A 20,924-nucleotide genomic window follows, 5' to 3' on the forward strand; every position below is an offset into this window, starting at 1 on the left:
TGTTGTATGGAAGTGTTGAAACACTATATTGTATACCTGAAACTAATATTACACTGTATGTTAATTGGAATTTAAATAAAAACTTTAATAAAATAAAATAATTAGTAATTAATGCATAATATGCCTATATCTTTACATGTTTATTTCATCTGTGGACATTAATCATATATTTTGCATTGATTCTGTAGCTTTTATCTCTTTTATTAATATTTTGTAATTTTTGATTGTGGAGACAGCACATCTTCAAAGTTTTGTAGCACTAGGTACCATAAAATGCCATTTTACGACTCTCCAGTCATTAAAATATTAGTACTACTGGAGCAGTGTCAAGAATTCTGCTTACTACTTGGGGATTATGTGATCATCATGTTGGGGTTTAATGGATAAAGGCTAAATGCAACATGGCCCTGTGTTTTATTTGACCATATGATCATTTAGCACTGTAATGTGAATCCAGTACAGCTGTCAATTCTGACTTTCCAATTAACTTAGAAAATATGCAACCCTATATCTAATTTCCTAAGCAGAAATGATATAGGGAATTTTTTTTATTATTATTAAAAAAAAGTATGAGAGCTCTTTCTGCCTAGGTGATCACCTCCTGCTTTAATTTTGGGATTAGCAGCCTAAAATTAATACTTAAAGATAATAAATAAAAACACAAAATTTTAAAAATAAAGAAAAATCTAAAAAACATTTAAATTAAATTAAATTAAATTAAATTAAATTAAATTAAATTAAATTAAATTAATTTTATCTTGGCACAGAGCAAGCGGGAAGTTACTTAGCAAGGTTCCGGGTTTCCTCACGCCCCGCCCGCCCTACCACAGCTAAATGTTTTTCGTCCTTGGGGTGCTCTGTCCTGCGGAAAGCAATCCGTGTCCATCTGTCCCAGCTCTGCCCGCCCGCCTCGCATCTACCCTTCTCTTCTGACTCCGCCCCACATCTGTCCGGAACCGCCTCCCGCTGAAGCTGACCCAGTGCGCGTCCGCCAGTCAGTCCCTCCGGACCTGCCGCGAGTCTCAGACTGCCGAAATTACCGCGCGTCACTCGGTCCGTACCCGGTGGGCATCTGGGGTATCTGGGCGGTCTTCCGTCCCCAGCGTGTGTGTCTGTCTGTCTGTCTCTCTGTCTGATCCGCCTTCTGCAGCCTGCCTTCCGGCCCCAGCGCACCAAGTGTTTAGTCTGCCCTTTCACTGACGCTGAGTGTGTTTAGCGGCCTTAGCTGCTAGCCCGCCTGAGACCGGCCAGGCAGCCGGCGGAGGAATACACGTTTGGCCCCTGTCCAGGTTAAGAGAATTTTAAGCCAGTAGGAGCTCGAGGCCTATATTTATGCTGAAAACGGGTCTCGAGGCCTCTGTAAGCCAATGCGAGATGTGGGGGGCCCAGCCAGCTGCTTGATGATTTCTTACAATTAAATGAGGAACAGAGAATTTCTTTCTTACTACTGGCTTTTAAAACAGATTTTAAATCTTAATGGGTGGAAATTATAAGTTCTTTAGGTAGAACAGATTCGTTATTGGGATGCATTGTTGTCTGATGTGTTTGTTCTGAGTCCGCTGACCAGCTGTTTCTGAACTTCATTTTCTCAGCCTCAACAGTGATTCTGAAACTGCTTTTAGCTTCCTTCGCCTTGGCTTTCTTCTTTTTGTGAACAGCTGCTTGGCCCATAGCTTAGAGAAATCAGCCTTTTTTTCTCTCCCGCGAAAGCCTCCTTCCTGTGCTTAGAAAGATGGGGAGTGGAGAGCCTAATCCTGCTGGCAAGAAAAAGAAGTACCTCAAGGCTGCCCTGTACGTGGGTGACTTGGACCCAGATGTTACTGAGGACATGTTATATAAAAAGTTCAGGCCTGCTGGCCCTCTGCGCTTCACCCGAATCTGCCGTGACCCTGTGACCCGCAGCCCCCTGGGCTATGGCTATGTTAACTTCCGCTTTCCTGCAGATGCTGAGTGGGCCCTGAATACCATGAATTTTGATTTGATTAATGGCAAACCTTTCCGCCTCATGTGGTCTCAGCCAGATGACCGCTTAAGAAAGTCTGGAGTTGGAAATATATTCATCAAAAACCTGGACAAATCCATAGATAATAGGGCCCTTTTTTATTTATTTTCTGCTTTTGGGAACATTCTCTCCTGCAAAGTCGTATGTGATGACAATGGCTCTAAGGGTTATGCCTATGTGCACTTTGACAGCCTGGCCGCTGCCAATAGAGCCATCTGGCATATGAATGGGGTGCGGCTCAACAACCGCCAGGTGTATGTTGGTAGATTCAAATTCCCAGAAGAGAGGGCAGCTGAAGTCAGAACCAAGGATAGAGCAACTTTCACTAATGTTTTTGTTAAAAACTTCGGAGATGACATGGATGATGAAAAACTGAAGGAAATCTTTAGTGGATATGGGCCAACTGAGAGTGTTAAGGTAATAAGAGATGCCAGTGGGAAATCTAAGGGCTTTGGATTTGTGAGGTATGAGACGCACGAGGCTGCCCAAAAGGCTGTGTTAGACCTGCATGGAAAGTCCATCAATGGGAAAGTTCTGTACGTAGGGCGAGCACAGAAGAAAATTGAACGATTGGCTGAGTTAAGACGAAGATTTGAACGGCTGAGATTAAAAGAAAAAAGTCGGCCTCCGGGGGTGCCTATCTATATTAAGAACCTGGATGAGACCATCGATGATGAAAAACTGAAGGAAGAATTTTCTTCCTTTGGATCGATTAGCCGGGCCAAAGTGATGGTGGAAGTAGGGCAAGGCAAAGGGTTTGGTGTTGTCTGCTTCTCCTCTTTTGAAGATGCTACCAAAGCAGTGGATGAGATGAATGGTCGCACAGTGGGCTCCAAGCCCCTGCATGTCACCCTGGGCCAGGCCAGGCGCAGGTGGTGAGAATAAGAATGCTCAATTTGGTGCAGCCTTTAGCTGGTGCCTACTTAGTCTGGGCTACTTTGTGATGAGGTTATTTTATGCCAGGCTTTCTTTTCTTTTCTTTTCTTTTCTTTTCTTTTCTTTTCTTTTCTTTTCTTTTCTTTTCTTTTCTTTTCTTTTCTTTTCTTTCTTTTCTTTCTTTCTTTCTTTCTTTCTTTCTTTCTTTCTTTCTTTTTGAAGTAAATACTTTCTTTTGAAAAAATAAGTAAAACTAGAAAACCTTGTTCATTTTAGTGAAGAATATAATTTCTAATTGTAAAACTGTCATTTTGTACCATTTTTTGATAAAATATCCTTAGGGATATATAGAATAAACTTTGTCCCTCCACATATTGTTTTCATTATTATTATTATTTACCTAAACCAGTCAAGGTGAGGTACTTGAGTATATTTACTTCCTTATTGCAATTATACTGCTAAATGTAATTTCTTCTATGAAAATATTCTCAAAATGGCCATTATTTCTGAATCTATCACACAGAAAAGTTCTAACTTGCTTTTTGAGAAATCAATAAAGCAGGGGAAAATGTATGTGATCCGATGAACATTTGTGCATAATTTTATTTTATTATTTAAAATGGATATTATTTTCAAAAGATCTGAGTTTTCTTTATTTCGTTATACATTTTTCCCCTTTTTAATGTATTGTGGGCATATCAGAGAGTTGACAGTGGCTTTGACTAAGTATTGGGAGTTGTATTCAACTTCATGCCCAGAAATAAACCTATTAGTGTTTTCTCAATTAGTATATTAGAAAATTAACACTTTAAGCATTATTAAAATGATGAGTTTTATCTTAAAAATCTTTCCTGAGAGAGTTGATATATGAATACAGTCTAAGCAGCATTCTTGCCACTCATTTTTTAAAACTCCTTAGTAGTACACATGGGTCATGTTAAGTTAACAAAAAAGGTAAATAACTGCACTGAATTGCCTTTACCTATAGAAAATTTTAAAATTTTTACTTCAGCGTCTATAAAGTGTCAATAAAAAGGGTAAATAATCCATATAATGATGTTGAAAAATTACTTTGAAGGACATCTTTTATTAAACTTGTCGTTATCTCTTGTAAATTTTTGAATACATCCATGTGATAATATTCACAGATGTATCAAAGCCTCCATCTGTTATATGAGAGCTATTAATCCAGTATGGTTCTCTTTATGTCTGGCTGCTTCAAAGTTGTGACAAGATGTCCTGTTCTATATTGCAGTTACATTATTTATCCTGTAATTTCTAGATTGCAGATTTTCAGTATTTTACTTGTAGTCTCCTCTTTTCTCCACCCATCTACCTTCCATCCATATTACACTTACTTTTATGTTTTCTTTAGATTGCCTTTCATTTAATATGTGAGTGTTCAAATCATTTTGGAAGTAGAGAAATAATTACTTAATTTATGTAAAATTTTAAAAAATCCTTTTTAAAAATAGGGTTTATTCACATCATATATCCAACCATAAAAAATGTGTTGTCTATATTCTTAATTGGTTTTTATTATGTTAACTACAAATTTTAGGTTACATGCATAATACAACATAGATATATAATTTTGATAACACTTGTTAGCTATTTTCCCATAAAACAAAGAGAAAGAACTTTCTCTGTGTAATTGTTTATCTACAAATTACATGTATATTCATTATCAAATATTTTCAAATGGAAATCACTGTTTTTATTGATCATATACATAATATATGCTCATTGTTTAAAAAATGTACACAATGCAGACATTTATAAAGAATTAATTATAAAGAATTAAATTCCCACAGTTCAGAGATAACCACTATTAATGATTTCATTGCATACATATACTTTTCTCCTATGTAAACACACTCTTTTACAATCAACAAAAAAATACTATATGTACTATTTTGTGTTTCTTTAAATTTTAAGCTAAAAAAATATCAATCTGTATCATCATTTTAGTGACTGCATAGTATTCCATTGCGTGCATGTACTATAGCTTATCTAAGTAACGCATTGAATAATACTTACATGTTTTCCAGTGTTTTCTACATTTGTAAACAACCTTGTGATGAACTCCCTTGCTTAAAACAGTATGAGTTATATGAACTTGAGGAAAAGTATCTATACCATGTAAAAGCGTAGGTCTGCTAAAAATTAGAATGCACATTATATTGATATATGTATCAAAATTCTGAAAAACATTCAAGATATATTCTTTACTTAAATTGACAAAAGTAAAACTAAAAACTAATGGGATATAATTTTCATATTTTATGAGCCCACTGCTTTACATAATTGTGACCATTAAAATATATGAAAACAGTGCAACCTGAAATAAATTTAAAATATCTACATTGGTAATTACTTACTATATGCACTCTCTATTCCTTTTTACCAATTACCAGTTTTTATTTGAATTTATAAACTTGAAGTGTTAGTGTTAACCAAAACCTTTACAAATGCTTTGAATCAGTATAAATCATGCAAGATTTCTAGAAGGTAAAAATCTTCAAGTATAAAAGCATTTAATACATTTGAGGAAATTATTTAAGTATTTAAATAATTATTATTTTTAAAAAGTTAGCCATTACAAATAAAGGAATAATTAAAATATGCCCAAGTACAGATAAATTATACGTTAGGACACTGCAAAGCAGTAAAAAACAAAACAAAACAAAACAAAACAAAACAAACCTCTGTAAATTCAGTTGGTAAAAAGAAAGGGAAAATTATAAAGGAAAGATAATCTCTATTTGAACACAAACACCTGGGTAATTTTTTAATCTTGTACTTTTCATTTTTAACTACATTTAATAGACTTATAATTAAGGTTTTCAAGGGGGAGCAAAACAACTGAACAGCTTAAATTTGTGAAAAAACATTAAAAATAGGATATTGTTCATTTCCTAGCACAAGATAATTAGTAAATTAGTAAAACTATACTGTCAATCGTCATGGTAAACTTAAGAATGGACTATTTAATACAAGTTTTGTTTGTTTCCCCCAGCCTTTTTCAGCTTTTCAAAACAGTCACTGTGCAAACTTCAAATGTGCCCAGGAGAAGAAAATTAAGAACATTGCTTTGTGATTGTAAACCATCATATTAAAAGTTATTCTGGTGAGACTATTCTGTACAAAAAACTTCTTCATATACTGTTGCCTTTCTGGTTGTATCTATGATTAAGGGGACAAACAAAATGTTACATGTTAAGTGATATTTTCAGTACAGGGGAAAATGTAAGAATACTATGTGTTTAAGGGAATATTTAGGAATGGTGTGAATGCCATCCTACCTATAAATAAATGGCTTGATTTAAGGAAATAGTTTAAAATGCATCAGTAAATTACTGAATATAGATGATATATGTGTTCCCAGCATCTACGTTAATACCTGGAATATAGTTAGCATTCCATGGTTGCTTGTTGAATTATCCCTCAATTTGTTTGTTTTTCAATTGTCTCCTCAGTATTTCACAGGAGAAGTGAGTTATTACAGAATAAGCCATTTTTTATCAAATTTCATCCCATAAAGAAATAATTGAGAGCTGATTAGTTACATAGATTGGTGCTTCTAATATGGTGTTACTGGTGACATAGACTAGTGCTTATCCTGTTGAGGTGTTATCAATACTTTTACACTTCTCATGATTTCTTTTTTTATTATTGTTCAACAATTTATTGATGAGTTTATCTTAGACAAAGCTTCTAATAATTGACATAAGTTAAATGAAAATATATTTGAAGAGAAACATTTTTTAAAATAAATTAATGGGATGTTGCTTCAAGACTAAGACAATTTCCACAAGGCCTTGTTCCTACATTAAATCAAGTGATCACAAGAATCCCTGAAAAACTAGTGCTTGTGCATGTGAAATTGTTTCTTACATACTTCATGGTGTTACTTCCCAAGAAATATAACCTAACAAATGCTTTCTTTGAGATTCAAGAGAGTTAATATAACCACTTGGCTTCAAGGGATCATGGTCAGTAGTTAGAAATAATCTAGCTACCATTGGAAATCTGAGAAAGGCCTAACTCAATGTATAAATATTGAGGATATAATTTATATGAAACTTAAAAAAAAAAACTCCAAGTACTTTCACCGTCAAAAGTCAAATTCAGTTTTAAAACATCTCCCATTTGGCACACAAAAATGACCAGTGTTCTCATTAAATCTCTCAACAGAAGTTTGGAGCCTTTGCATTTTATTTAATTAAGAAAATATTTAGTTCTTTGGAGAGACTTGCAAGAAAAGAGATGAGTGATGATATTATATGTCATGACTGTCTCAGTTATCAGAGTAAATTAGTTTCTTTGTTTTAAAACTAGTAAGTGAAACACCAGGTGTTGGCATCTTTTCTATAAAAAAATAAGCCTTCTATAATGTAGAATAAATAATTTTACGAATTTTTGAGATTGATTTAAAATTTCTAAAAAGGTAAATTATACTTTTGGAAAATCAAAGACTTTTTAAAACAATATTTAGGAGCATTTGAAAAGTAATTTTAAGCAAATTTACACAGGATTGCAAATGACTCCTTTTTTTATTAAATTAAAATTGACATACTAATTATATTAGTTTCAGGTGCACAACATATTGATTCAACAGTTCTATACATTACTATATGCTCACCATGGTAAGTGTAATCACCACCTGTCACTGAACAATGTTATTACAATATTATCGACTACATTCCCTGTGTTGTATTTTCATCCCCAGGACTTACTTCATAACTGGAAGTTTGTACCTTTTAATACCATTCATCTATTTTACCTACTTCCAGTTTGTTCTCTGTATTTAAGAGTCTGTGTATTTGTTTGTTCATTTGCTTTGTTTTTCAGATTTCACACGTAAGTGAAATCATATGGTATTTGTCTTTGTCTGATTTATTTCACTTAGTATAATACTCTCTAGATCCATGTATGTTGTTGCAAATGGCAAGGTCTCATTTCTTTTTATGGCTGAGTAATATTACATTGTGTATATATACCACATCTTCTTTATCCATTCATCTGTTGATGGACACCTGGGTTGCTTCCATACCTTAGGTATTGTAAATAATGCTGAAATAAACATAGGGTGAATATATTTTTTGGAATTAGTGTTTTCATTTTCTTTGGGTGCAAACAACTCCTTTATTTTTTTTTGTTTCAAGTTTTTATTTAAATTCCAATCAGTTAACATATGGCATAATATTAGTTTCAGTAGAATTTAGTGAGGCAGTTCTCCTCAGAAGTGCCCTCCTTAACATTCATCACGCATTTAACCCATCGCCCCTCCCACCTCCCTTCCAGCAACCCTCAGTTTGTTCTCTATAGTTAAGAGTCTGTTTTACAGTTTACCTCTCTTTCCCTCTTTATGTTCATCTGTTTTGTTTCTTAAAATCCACATGATTGACATCATATGATATTTTTCTTTCTCTGACTTATTTTGTTTAGCATAATACTCTCTAGCTCCATCCACTTCATTGCAAATGGCAAGATTTCATTTATTTCTATGGCTGGATAATATTCATATATATATATATATATATATATAATATTCTTATATATATTCTTTCACTTCTTTATCCAATTATCAGTCAATGGGAATTTGGGCTCTTTCCATAATTTGGCTATTATTGATAATGCTGCTATAAACATCAGGGTGCATGTGTCACTTTGAATCAGTAATTTTGTATATTTTAGATAAATATCCAGCAGTGCAATTGCTGGATTGCAGGGTAGTTCTAGGTTTAACTTTTTGAGGAATCTCCATACTGTTTTCCACAGTGGCTGCACTGTTTGCATTCCCACCACCAGTGTTAGAGGGTTCACCTTTCTCCATCTCCTCAACAACACCTATTGTTTCCTGTGTTTTAAATCACCTTTCTGATTTCACTTAGCATAATACCCTCCAGTTCCATACACGTAGAGTATTATGCTAAGCGAAATTAGTCAGAGAAAGACAAATATCATATGACTTCACTCATATGAGGACTTTAAGACACAGAACAGATGAACATAAGGGAAGGGAAACAAAAATAATATTAAAAACAGGGAGGGGGACAAAACATGAGAATCCTAATATGGAGAACAAACAGAGGGTTACTGGAGGAGTTGTGAGGGTGGGATGGACTAAATGGGTAAGGGGCATTAAGGAATCTACTCCTGAAATCATTGTTGCACTATATGCTAACTAATTTGGATGTAAATTAAAAAAATAATAATTAAAAAAAATGACCTTTCTGAGGATTTTGGGCAGACTACATCCCTGAATAGAACTACACACAGAGAAGAATTTGCAAGCTTTTTTTTCCCCAAAGCTTTAGGGAACCCAAAGAATCTCCCTAGTTAATTTTATTGCACAAAAATTTATTATATGTTAATTTCCTTACCTATAGGAGTAAATACCATATTTTTTTGTGTGTGTGTGTGATGAAGAGAGGCCCATTACATTATGGCAGAGATAGTGGCAAAGTAATGCAAATTAAGATGAAGAATATGTTTTCCTATTCATTAAAGAGTTGTTTTGGGGGCACCTGGGTGGCTCAGTTGGTTAAGCGTCCAACTTAAGCGTCTCAGGTCATGATTGTGTGGTCAGTGAGTTCTAGACCCATGTCAGGTTCTCCGCTGACAGCTCAGAGACTGGAGCCTGCTTTGGATTCTCTCCCTCTGCCATCCCCCTGCCCTCTCTCTCAAAAATAAATAAACATTAAAAAATAATTTTGTTTTAAATATGGGATTTATGAATTAACCCAAGAATAATTAAAAGAAGGGATATAGATAAATAAAGAAAATATTTAAATGTTATAAATATTTAAAAATAAGGGCAGTAAATGTCTGCCTGGCTTGATATCTACTTTAAGTTGAAGCATGATGAATAGTTTTCATTTAGTTTGTATGGTTATTCTTAATACTTATTTGACTACTACAGTAATAGTAAACCTTAGGAAACTTTCATTTGTAAGTGAATTTCCTAAAAAGAAAATCATCGGTACTACTCTACTTGTCTATACTCACTTACCTCCATCACCTAATCTCAACTCCATCTTTTGCTGAACACAGAAGCTTTTATAAGGCATTTTTAGTTTATGTAGTTTGTCTAAAAATTATCTAAAACATTTCTAGTAGAGGTGTGTGTGTGTCTGTGTGTGTGTGTGTGTGTGTGTGTGTGTGTGTGTGTGAGATATTGTACCATTTTGTCAAGATTAAATTTCAGGACTTGCATGTTAAGCCACGGTAGAGAGTAGGATATGTAAACTGTTTATATATAGATGAATGTATCTAGCTGAAGATATTATTTTTAAAGAAAATGTACCATATAAAAATTATGTTAATTTGTTAATTAAACCAACAAAAACTATGGGCTCTGTTTAGAATTGTGCTTTCATGCTGTACACATGTTCTAGAGCATCTGAGTACCTAAGACTGGGTAATACAAACAGAAGTATATATTGCTAATGTGGTACAAATTTTGAGATGTGAAAGCCATATGCCAAGCATAACAAAAAATAATGCTAAGAGACACTGCCCAACTTGTCTGAAGTGGCAACTTAGGAAATGAAAATGAAACTATATGTAGCCCTTAGTTGTTTTATGGAGACATACCACAATAATGTAAACTCTTTCAGGCAAAGAATAAAAACTTATGAGAAGATACAGTTTTCTAAAACTTCTATTATATTTTGATAAAAGTAAAACAAACTGTGAAGATTGAAAAACAAGTATGAACTAAGTATGTCTCCCCCTTTAGTATCCAAAAAAAAAAAAACCAAAAAAAACAGTTTTACTTAGGCAGAATAATTTTCTTAGACCACTGGGTCATTTGCACTTTTTATTTTTAGTTTGTGGGAGATGTATATATGTAATATATTTTCATGATCAAAAACAAATATATCTCCTCAAATATCCTATTTATAAGGTGATAGGTAAACTGGAAACAATGTTACAACTTTTCCTCAGCAGCAAGTTTCATCACAGAAATCATTCAAGGTGGGTTACTCATATAAGTAATTGCAGGTTTGAATTTTTTTTCTCTAATTTGGGGCCAAGAATTTATGACTATGGGAGTTGTGTTTTAATTCATCTGGGATCATAATTTTTTTATTTTAATTTTTTTAGATTTTAATTTTTTCCCAACGTGTGGCTCAAACTCACAACCCTGAGATAAACAGTCACACACTAAACTGACTGAGCCAGCCATGTGTCCCATGGGATCATACATTTTTAGAACACTGTCTGCTAGAACTGTTTATCTTGCTAAATGTGCAAAGACCACTTATCAGGTAAAAATTGAAAATGTTATTAAGTACTTGAAATAATATGGAATTTGTCCATAAAAACAAGATTAAAGTTCATTAAATAAATAAGAATACTATCTTAAATAATTTTAGTCACTCTTAGGAATTCATCACAGATAATAATTTCAGATAAATTGAATACACATATTTTGAAAAACAAGAAATAGAAAAATAATAATTAATATTTTGTCTCCAGAGAGAGAGAGAGCTTTTACAAAAATATGTATAAGTGAGGATTGGATACAAAAGGGGAAAAAATCATGGAAATCTTTCACAACTACTCAGAGAGGGAAGCCACTTTTCTCTGGAGCACCATTAGTATAAACCAAAAAGCAATGAAAATGTTGGGAAGGTAGAGAAAAAAGGCAAGGTTTGGTTCTTAGAAATATGAACTTGAGGCACCTGTGTAAACTTCATTAAGAAGACTCCAGATTTAATGATTAAAGTTGTCTCAGAGGATAAATTATTTCTTCTTTTCTTCCTTTTGCATATACTACCTAAAATCTTCAGGACTTTCCAGAATTTTTATTAAGGTATTCCAGCAATAATTTCTAACTTCTAATAACAATGACTGGAATGTACTATATATAGTGTTTTTATTTTTTAAGCTCCTTATGTCTTGTTGTTTACACTGATGTCACAACATTTGCTCTTTCCAAGGTGCATTGGTAGATTGTTAAATTTACTATGAAACAAATAGTAGATCATTCCTATCAAAAATTCAAGGTTTGTATGGCAGTTGGGGCAGGAGTTAGTACTAATTCTAGCATAATTAAGATCTTGTGTTTATAGGGAAATTGGACGGATGGATAGATTATGGATAGATGGATGGATATGTGCATATATACATAAACACACATATATACATAAACAATAATAAAGGGGGGATAAAAAAAGATAAGAATAGATGTATGGAATTTACGAATAACGATGTGTCTATCGCTATCATATGGGTTCAAATTAAGAGTTACAAAATTTCTAGACCAAAAACCATGCTTTGATCCCTAGCAGTGTTATGTTCCAAGGAAAGGTGACTGCACAATTCTTGACAGGTGTTAATAATTATAGGCAGGTGTATCCTGTGGCAATTCATTCCAATAAGATATGTACAATGAATTTATATTTACCAGCATGCTGATGGTGAAATACTAGCACAAATGTAGCTCAAAGACACTACTGAAATTTGCTCAGTGCAAGTTGGCATGCTGTGTTTTTTTTTAATTTTTTAAAAATTTTATTTAGTTTTGAGACAGAAAGACAGAGATAGACACAGAGAGTGAGCAAGGGAGGGGCAGAGAAAGGGAGACACAGAATCTGAAGCAGGCTCCAGGCTCTGAGCTGTCAGCACAGGGCCTGACGTGGGGCTCAAACCCACGAATTGTCAGATCATGACCTGACCTGAAGTTGGACGCTTAACCAACTGAGTCACCCAGGTGGGCCTGCATCTTGTGTTTTTGAAAATTTGGTCTAGAGTGTATCAGAACTACCTGGAGTGTTTGTTAAAACTGAGATTCCTAGGACTTACCCTTGGCTTACTGAATCAAAACTGACGTAACAGTGGTGAAGGTGGGGTGTACAACAAAAATTTACATTTTTCTCATAGCCTCCAGGTAATTTTTATGCATGCTTACAAATATCTAGAATAGGAGTCAGCAAACTTTTTCTCTAAAGGCCAGATAGTAATTATTTTAGCTTTTGGGAGACAAGAAGTAACATCAAGGATATTATATAGATACTTATACAAAAAGAAAAAAAAGACAAATTTCCACATATTTTAAAATTGACAAAATTCAAAATATAATGATGACAATGATACAAAGATATTTTTTCATAATATAATTCTAATGAAAAGAATTTGGGGGATTACATGTAGCTTAATTAGTGTTCATCAAAGTTGTGTCTTTCAGTTATCAAATAGATTGTAAATGTGTTCATGTATTAAAAGCTTTTAAGTATGGTCATGTAAAAAATTGTGGCAGCACAAATTTGGCCTGCAAGTTACAGTTTTTCAACCTCTGATCTATAAACCCTGGTCTACATACTTTGGCCTAGAAAGTATCTCCCAAGATTAGCTACTTAGAATAAGTAATAATAATAATATGAAAAACCTTATTAATTGATACAAGTTAGTGAAATAAGTTATAAATGAAATAAAGTTAAAAAGGAAAACAGTAATAGTCAAACCATAAAAGTGCTAGAAAACTGTACAAGTGGCTCTTTTTTTCCAAATTTCTGGAAAGGAAAAAATTCTAAACAAATCCTGGATGTAAGTATCTGAAATGATCAGCTCATAAAAAGCATCCCATTTTAATAAGAAAAAATTATATATACATAACATATACATGTATATACTGTGTTTATATTTGTGTATGTGTATGCATAAAGTGTATACACTTACAACAAAACATTGAGTAATTTTCTTCAGTTATAAAATTATAGGTGATTTTTTTTCTTTTTCATTATATATATTTTCTAAATAGCTTATAACTAAAATGTAGAATATCTTTAACGAAGAAAAACTATTTAGAATATTAGAAAGCTTTTATAATAATTGAACTCTTACTGTTGTCACCCTCTGTCAGTTCCTCCTTGTATGTTCTTCATCTCAGTAAATGGCAGCTCCTTTCTTGCAGTTTTAGGCCAAAAACTTTGGAGTTATTCTTAACTCTTTTCTTTTTATCACACTCCGCATCCAGTCTGTCTGGAAACAATGATGGCTAAATCTTGAAAATATCCTCAAAATCGTATAATTTGTTATCACTTTTTGTTGCCAACAGCTCAGTCTGAACCATGATCATCTCTCACCTAGATTATTTCAGCAGTGAAAGCTCTTGCGCTCAGTGAAGTTCAAACTCCTTACCAAGGCCTTATCTTGCTAATTAAATCTCTTACACTTCTTCACCTCTCTACATCACTCCCACAACACTGTCACCTCAATATTCTCAGAAATATCAAGCACATTACTATGTCAGCTCATTTGCTCCTGCTCTGTCCCTTCACCTGGAACTCTCTTTATTCAGATATTTTTGTGGCTTATTCTATAAATGTACTCAGATATCAACTAAAATATCACCAAATAAGAAAGTATTTTCCTACTCCTGTATACATAATGGCAAGCCCCATTCCCTTCCAAAACTCTTTATTCTTCCTAATATTTTTCTTCATAGAATTTAAAAATATCTGATATATTTTATGTTTATTTCCATTGTTTTTCCTCATCCCACTACCTCTAAACTCTATTTCAGTGCCTAAAAAAGTGACTCGTATGTAATGATAGTAAATATATGTTTGTTTAACAAATGAACTGCATAACTTGATAGAATGTAGCATGACAAAGAAGAGTGATATTTATATCATAGAATAAAGCAGACTGCATTTTACTGCTAATTAAGCAACAGCAACATGAAAACCTTTCCACATAGAACAAAAGAGTAATGAAAATACATTCAATAAATATTTATAGTGCATGTGAGGCTGTCTGAAAATTGGAACAATTTGTAACTTTTTTCACCTTTCTATTTTTTAGATAATCCAAATTTTATTTAATGAATATATATGATTTCATAATGGATAAACCTGATGATCTTTAGGAATTATCAAGAGATGGGGATCCTGGGTAGCTCAGTCGGTAAAGTGTTCGACTTCAGCTCAGGTCACGATCTCATGGTTCATGACTTGGAGCCCCACGAGGGACTCTATGATGATAGCTCAGAGCCTGGAACCTGCTTCAGATTCTGTGTCTCCCTCTCTCTCTGCACCCCCCCTCAAAAATAAACATTAAAATTTTTTTTAAAAAAACCAAGCCATAATAGAATAAATAAAAAATCAAATCTCTATGACTTTGTCTAGATTAATATTTTATTATTTTTTCAATTTTTTTTGTTTAGAGAGAGAGAGAGTGCAAAAGCACAAGCGTGAGCAGGGAGGGAGCAGGGAGAGAGCAAGAGAGAATCTCAAGGAGGTTCTGCACTGTCAGCATGGAGTTTGATGTGGGGCTCAAACCCATGAAGTGTAAGGTCATGACCTGAGCTGAAATCAAGAGTTGGATACTTAACTGACTGAAGGACCAAGGCGACCCAATATTTTATTCTTATATTTCTCTTAACAAATGAAAATTGAAAGTCAACTAGAAACAGAGAAATACTCACACCAATTATGCCAGATCAATGGTTACAATTTTTATTTTTGTATAAAAAATATCCCACAAATCAATACAAGGTCACATGGGCAAAAGTAGTTTATGAGAGAAATATATACACAACTTTAAAAGAAAAAGAAACAAATAACAACTGTATAGAAAACATATGACAATGTTCAAGGTAGCTAGTTAATAAATGCAAATTTAATGAGACACCATTTTCACTTAAATTAGTAATACTGAAAACATTAGTCAATGCTGGTCAGGCTGTTAAAACAAGCACTCTCAATTATTGCTAATCAAGGTTTAACTTGTTAAAACTTAAGAAAAAAGTTATTTTCAGAATTTGCTTTAGTATCCTTAAAGTCGTTCATACCTTTTCAACGGGATTACCATCCTAAAACCCATATATGTACAGTTCCCCATTAGACTGAAAATTTCACTTTGAAACCCTCATTAAAGATCTCTGGAGTAATTACCATACCTCATCATTCTATCTGGGCCATGAGAACACCCCACTGTCATACCACAACATAATCTCCAAGAAAAAAAAAGTGCATTATGTTGGCAAGTTTAACAACTGAATGCTAGAAAAACTCACTTTTCTTCAAATATGGCCTCTTATCTATCTGCTTTTCTCATACAGCTACATCCATCAAAGATCCCAGATCATAGAAGGCATGTAATACTTATTTGTTAATCGAGTTATTGAAAACACATCTTATTTCTCTTTGGATTATTGTTTTTCTATTGTTAGAAAAAGAGGATAATAACCAGAAAGAAGGGAGATACTCAAATAAAATTATCATCTGCCAACCTAGAATTCATAGGTTTATCTTGATCTTAAATTTTCTTCTATGTTAGCATCCAAATTACACCAAATATCTATTTGATCATTTGGGCCAAATAAGCATGTTTGTGCACACATGCATGTGGGTGTGTGTATGGGTGTGGGTGTATGTTTGTTTATATGGTTTTGTGTGTTTGGAGAGAGGAAGGATTATCACAGTTGTCCGGTCAAAGTAATTAAAATACTTGAATCAGTTATAAAAGTAGAGATAATCGCCAATATTTTCTGACTTCCTTATATAACTTCAGCATTCACTAACTCAGAACTGCAAAGGAAAAGAAATGAAAATTTAAAGGCTTTACCAAATGAAGTATATTTAGAATAGAATAAAAGTGTTAAGGAAAGACTATTATTGAAAGACATAGTTTGTGTTTTCACCCACTATGGAAGGAAACATAATATTCTATATAATATGCCCCCCCCAAAAAAACATAGCATAGAGATACTTGGGAATGAGTATAGTGTAGATGTCAGCCTCAATATGTATCTGTAGTCACTTGTAAACTGAATTGTTTAACCAACAGAGCAACTATTGATAGATAAACAAAACAAGCATGTTATTAATCTATTTACAGGAATTACAATAACTGAGAAAATTGGTTATATTTGTTTCAAATTAAGCTGACTACTTTGGCAATTGTTTTTATCTTTCTAAAGGAAAGTTTAGGAGTTAATTAAAACGGTACCTCATATTTCTTTTTCTTTATCTTTATATGTCTATTTTTAAACTATATTCTATTCTCAAATTTTCATTAGTTACAGGAAAAATTCCTTTAGTAAATGTAAAGTATTGGAAATCTTTTTTCCCTTTAATTTTGAAAAGCATTATCTCTAAGTTTCCCTTTATATTAAAAAAACTTTAATTACAATGGATAATTTTTTACCACTAGCCATGAAAGCATATGTCATCTTGTACTCTGGGTCATTCATTCTCTCTTATTTCACAGAATGCTTAACAAACAAACACAGTGTATAATTAAATTCAGATTTTTCTTAAGTTGTGGCCTAGTATAAATTAGTCATAGTGCTTTTAACTCCTTGAACCATTTAAAACTATGGTATACTTTCTTTTATTTATGAATAAAAGGTTTGTGTCATGTAGAGGATGGGAAGATGATCATCCCTTATTAATTGATAAACAGTATTCACAAAAATGTGGGAATGACCAATAATGCAAGTATATTTTTCCCAATATTAAGCCTATTCCAGTAAACATGAATATATAGATCTATATAATTGTTACATGTCAAATAATCCTCACTTTCTCAGTATTAAGTATAAGCTTGAAAGCTTCACTATAAAATTGCTCTGATAGGGAGATGAGTAACTATCTAATAATTTGTATATAATCTCAAATCAATTTTTTAAGTTTATATATTTTGAGAGAGAAAGAGAGAGAGAAAGCATGGGTGGGGAAGGGGCAGAGAGAGAGGGAGAATACCAAGCAGGCTCCACACTCTCAGTGCAGAGCCCAACATGGGAGTCAGTCTCATGTACTGTGAGATCATGACCTGAGCTGAAATCAAGAGTAGGATGCTTAATCAACTGAGCCACCTAGGTGCCACTACTCAAATCAATTCTTAAATCTATATTCCCTTCTCAAAACAGTGTCATGCTTCCAGAAATTAAATCCTTATACAGTAAGGTTTTCTTTTCCTGCCCCTGTCTTACAGTATTAGTGTTAGATTGGTGACCAGACCAGAAAAGCATGTGTGAATACAATTTCATCCTGAAGGAATTTCCAAGCCCTATATATATATATATATATATATATATATATAGCTTCCTCCATACATTGAATCATACTCCATGACTAAAGAAGACTTGGGTTTTCTGTTGTTCCTATCTGGCTATATACCTGTGTATCTCCAGAATATCTATGTAAACAACATTAGTGTATTCTATGAAAATATAAAGACGTCAATCATTTATGAAAAGATTCAGTGCTATAAAAAATTAAGCAAATTTAGCATATTCAAGTATAACTGAGTAAAGGCTAATTCAAAACAGTAAAAATAAAGTTAATATTAAAAACACTTCAGAGTTAGTAAAGAGTCCATCAGTAATGAATTAAGTCATAGACTTGATGATTTCAAACGTAAACTGTTTCATTAACTTAAATATTCCATAACTCACTACATTCCAGGTTAACATTAATTCTTCTAAAGATTTCCTAATTGTTTTATTTTTTTAATTGTAAATCAACATTCTCAGAAGAAGTCAAGAATGCTGCTGTAACCATTTCTATCGAATAGTGTACAATTTGTTTTAAGAAGTTCAGTAAGGCATAAATAAATAGATAAATGATTATATATATATATATATAAAGTAAAATGACTAGAAATAAAAAAAACTACTACTATATACAGAAGATAAAATGTTGTAGAATGGAAATACAAATAATTCTGTAAATTAGCAAATTAGGATAAAAACTAGATTTCTGATTTATACTAGATACAGGTTTAATATGAAATTATTATCTCTTTATATGCAAACAGAATTATGAAGGCTTACCTTTAAAAGGTTACCATTTTATATGGTCCAAAAATATCTAACTAGAAAACAACCAATAGAAAATTAGAAAAATTAGAACACTTCATTGTGAATTTTTAGAGACATAAATGAGAGGTATACAATGTTCACAAATTAATATTTGTGACTTAATATTTAAATAAATTAACTATAAAATTAATTTATAAGTTAAATGTAATAACAGTCAAGTCCCAACAATTTTTCTCATGTGGAATTTGATGAGCAGATTGTAAAATTTGTATGGAAGAAGTGGTGGTACAAGGGCTGCTGCACAGCTAGTAGAGCCACAGTCTGGGTGGCATCATGTGCTCCTGAACTCTCCACATCACCCTATCTAACATCCCAAGGGCCCCAACCCAGTGGTGATGCCCCTAACCACTGTGCAGAGAGTAGCCCCAGTAGCAGTGCCATGACCAGGTGGAGCACTTATATCAACAACTTCATGGTTGGTGGGACCTGTCAGGACATAGCCATTGTGAGCTGTAAGGACTTGCCCTCCATTTGGGCAGCAGTCTCCAGAAAAACCTTTGCCAACATCATGCCAGCAAAGGTTGGTGTCCTGGTTGGCAAAGGCCAATCAAGTATTTTTGTGAATGGGATGGAACGTGGAGGCCAGAAATGTTCTCTTACCTGGGACTCACTGTTTCAGGAATCGGAATTTACCATGGATGTTCATACCAAGAGCACTGGGGGGATCTTCCACTTTCAAAGTCACTGTCACCACGACTGACAAGACATTAGTCCTTCTGATGGGCAAAGAAGGTGTACACAGTGGTACGATCAAGAAATGTTATGCAAGGAGTTAAGATGGTCAGATAATAGGGGGACCTTATGCTCATCTTCTACTTTGAACACAGATAAATATCAAATCATTACGAGCACTCAGTAAATCAATGTGAGGACTGAGAGAACAAACTGCATATCTAGAAGGAGAAAAACAACCACAATGTGAAAGGTAGGAACTTCAGAAATTTGATTCGGGGAAGAAGAGAATTGTGGGTGCTGCAGAGAGGAGGGAGCCTTGGTCATGGAGTGAGGAAAAAGAGAAATAGAGACAGAGTGGCAGCAGCATGCAGGGTATTGCACAAGAAAAAAAGTCTTCCCCAAAACCATTGACTGGGAAAAAGAGAGGGCCTGATTATTGCAACTTTTTATGAGCAGCAGAGCACAAAATCTGAAGTTTTGGAAGTCTATGCCACAGCCAAGGTTGTGCCTGATGTGCATAATGGTGCTTCTGTAGGGAAAGAGGAAAGAGGCACAGGAATGGACAACATGGTCTGAAGATCCCATGTCGCATTGGGAGAGACAGTTGCCCTTCTTGGAGTGCATTTGCCTGTTACAGGAAAATAGAGATAGTGGGCACCGTTGAGCAGCATGGTTAATTAACATACCAGAAGAGACACCTGTTGAAGGCAACTAATCTGGAAGACAGTATTTGGCTGCACTTTACTATAAAGTCTGAGCTCCTGCATGGCCATGAAACTGCTTTTCTGGGACAAACTGTCATCAGCCACAGCGTGGCATGACCGTCCCCCAGAGGATCAGTGCAAGTCCACCACACACCAGGTCTCTAAAATTTGGAATATTGAAACCAAGCCATGCACCTAAGATAAAACACAACAGCACTGTACCACCAGGCAGACAGCTCAGACACAGACAGGGTGAAGGTTGTGTTCTGACAGAAGCCTGAGACATAAGAGGGGAGATTGTTCACTCTACTGTGAGGGCTTCCTAAAAGGTGGCAATGTGAACTCCCCTCTCCAGGGACAAGGGAATGTGGTGATGCCATCCCCCACCCCCACTGCCACCCATCAGCGTGGACAGACTTCAGTGAGCAACACAGTGCCCACAGTGAAGACAGGAGCAGCTTACACTAATGCATATCCCTCTGTACTCTGAAGATGCATCTTTACTAGGACAATTCAGCCTGAGAACCAGACACTAGGCCCTTCCCCCAGAAGATCAGCACTAACCCACCAGAAGCACCAACTCAGAGAATGCTGTAAAACTTCAACTGTAGGAGATATAGCCTTTTCTACCAAGCAGACCAAAGCACATATAGTTAAAATTCACCACACACTGGACCAGGTCCAAACACTTCCAAATGTAGGCAAGGAGAAACTCTGCAGAGGACTGATCTGAGAGAAAGAGCAGTGAAATCACAAATGGAGAGTGCACACAGAATACACACACACACACACACACACACACACACACGCAAATCTTGAAGTT

General features: G+C 34.2%; 2 protein-coding genes across 2 annotated transcripts; both read left to right on the forward strand.

The window, feature by feature from the left end:
- The first annotated feature begins 1,581 nt into the window (after nucleotides 1–1,581).
- On the forward strand, nucleotides 1,582–2,959 carry PABPC5 (poly(A) binding protein cytoplasmic 5). The gene has a single exon (XM_032592146.1). It carries the CDS (start codon nucleotides 1,733–1,735, stop codon nucleotides 2,879–2,881), a length of 1,149 nt encoding a protein of 382 aa, XP_032448037.1. The 5' UTR covers nucleotides 1,582–1,732; the 3' UTR covers nucleotides 2,882–2,959.
- A 16,142-nt stretch (nucleotides 2,960–19,101) lies between these two features.
- On the forward strand, nucleotides 19,102–19,498 carry LOC115506824 (profilin-1-like). Its single transcript, XM_032592067.1, is given in 2 exon segments — nucleotides 19,102–19,380; nucleotides 19,382–19,498. Coding segments are annotated over 2 exon segments (396 nt in total).
- Nucleotides 19,499–20,924: the final 1,426 nt, after the last annotated feature.

The sequence above is a fragment of the Lynx canadensis genome, chromosome X (genome assembly GCF_007474595.2).
Source record: "Lynx canadensis isolate LIC74 chromosome X, mLynCan4.pri.v2, whole genome shotgun sequence".
In the NCBI taxonomy this organism is placed as follows: domain Eukaryota; kingdom Metazoa; phylum Chordata; class Mammalia; order Carnivora; family Felidae; genus Lynx; species Lynx canadensis.

Bases quoted from the DNA above. Each gene is read 5' to 3' on its own strand.
- PABPC5 (XM_032592146.1), top strand. From the start codon at position 1,733: ATGGGGAGTGGAGAGCCTAATCCTGCTGGCAAGAAAAAGAAGTACCTC.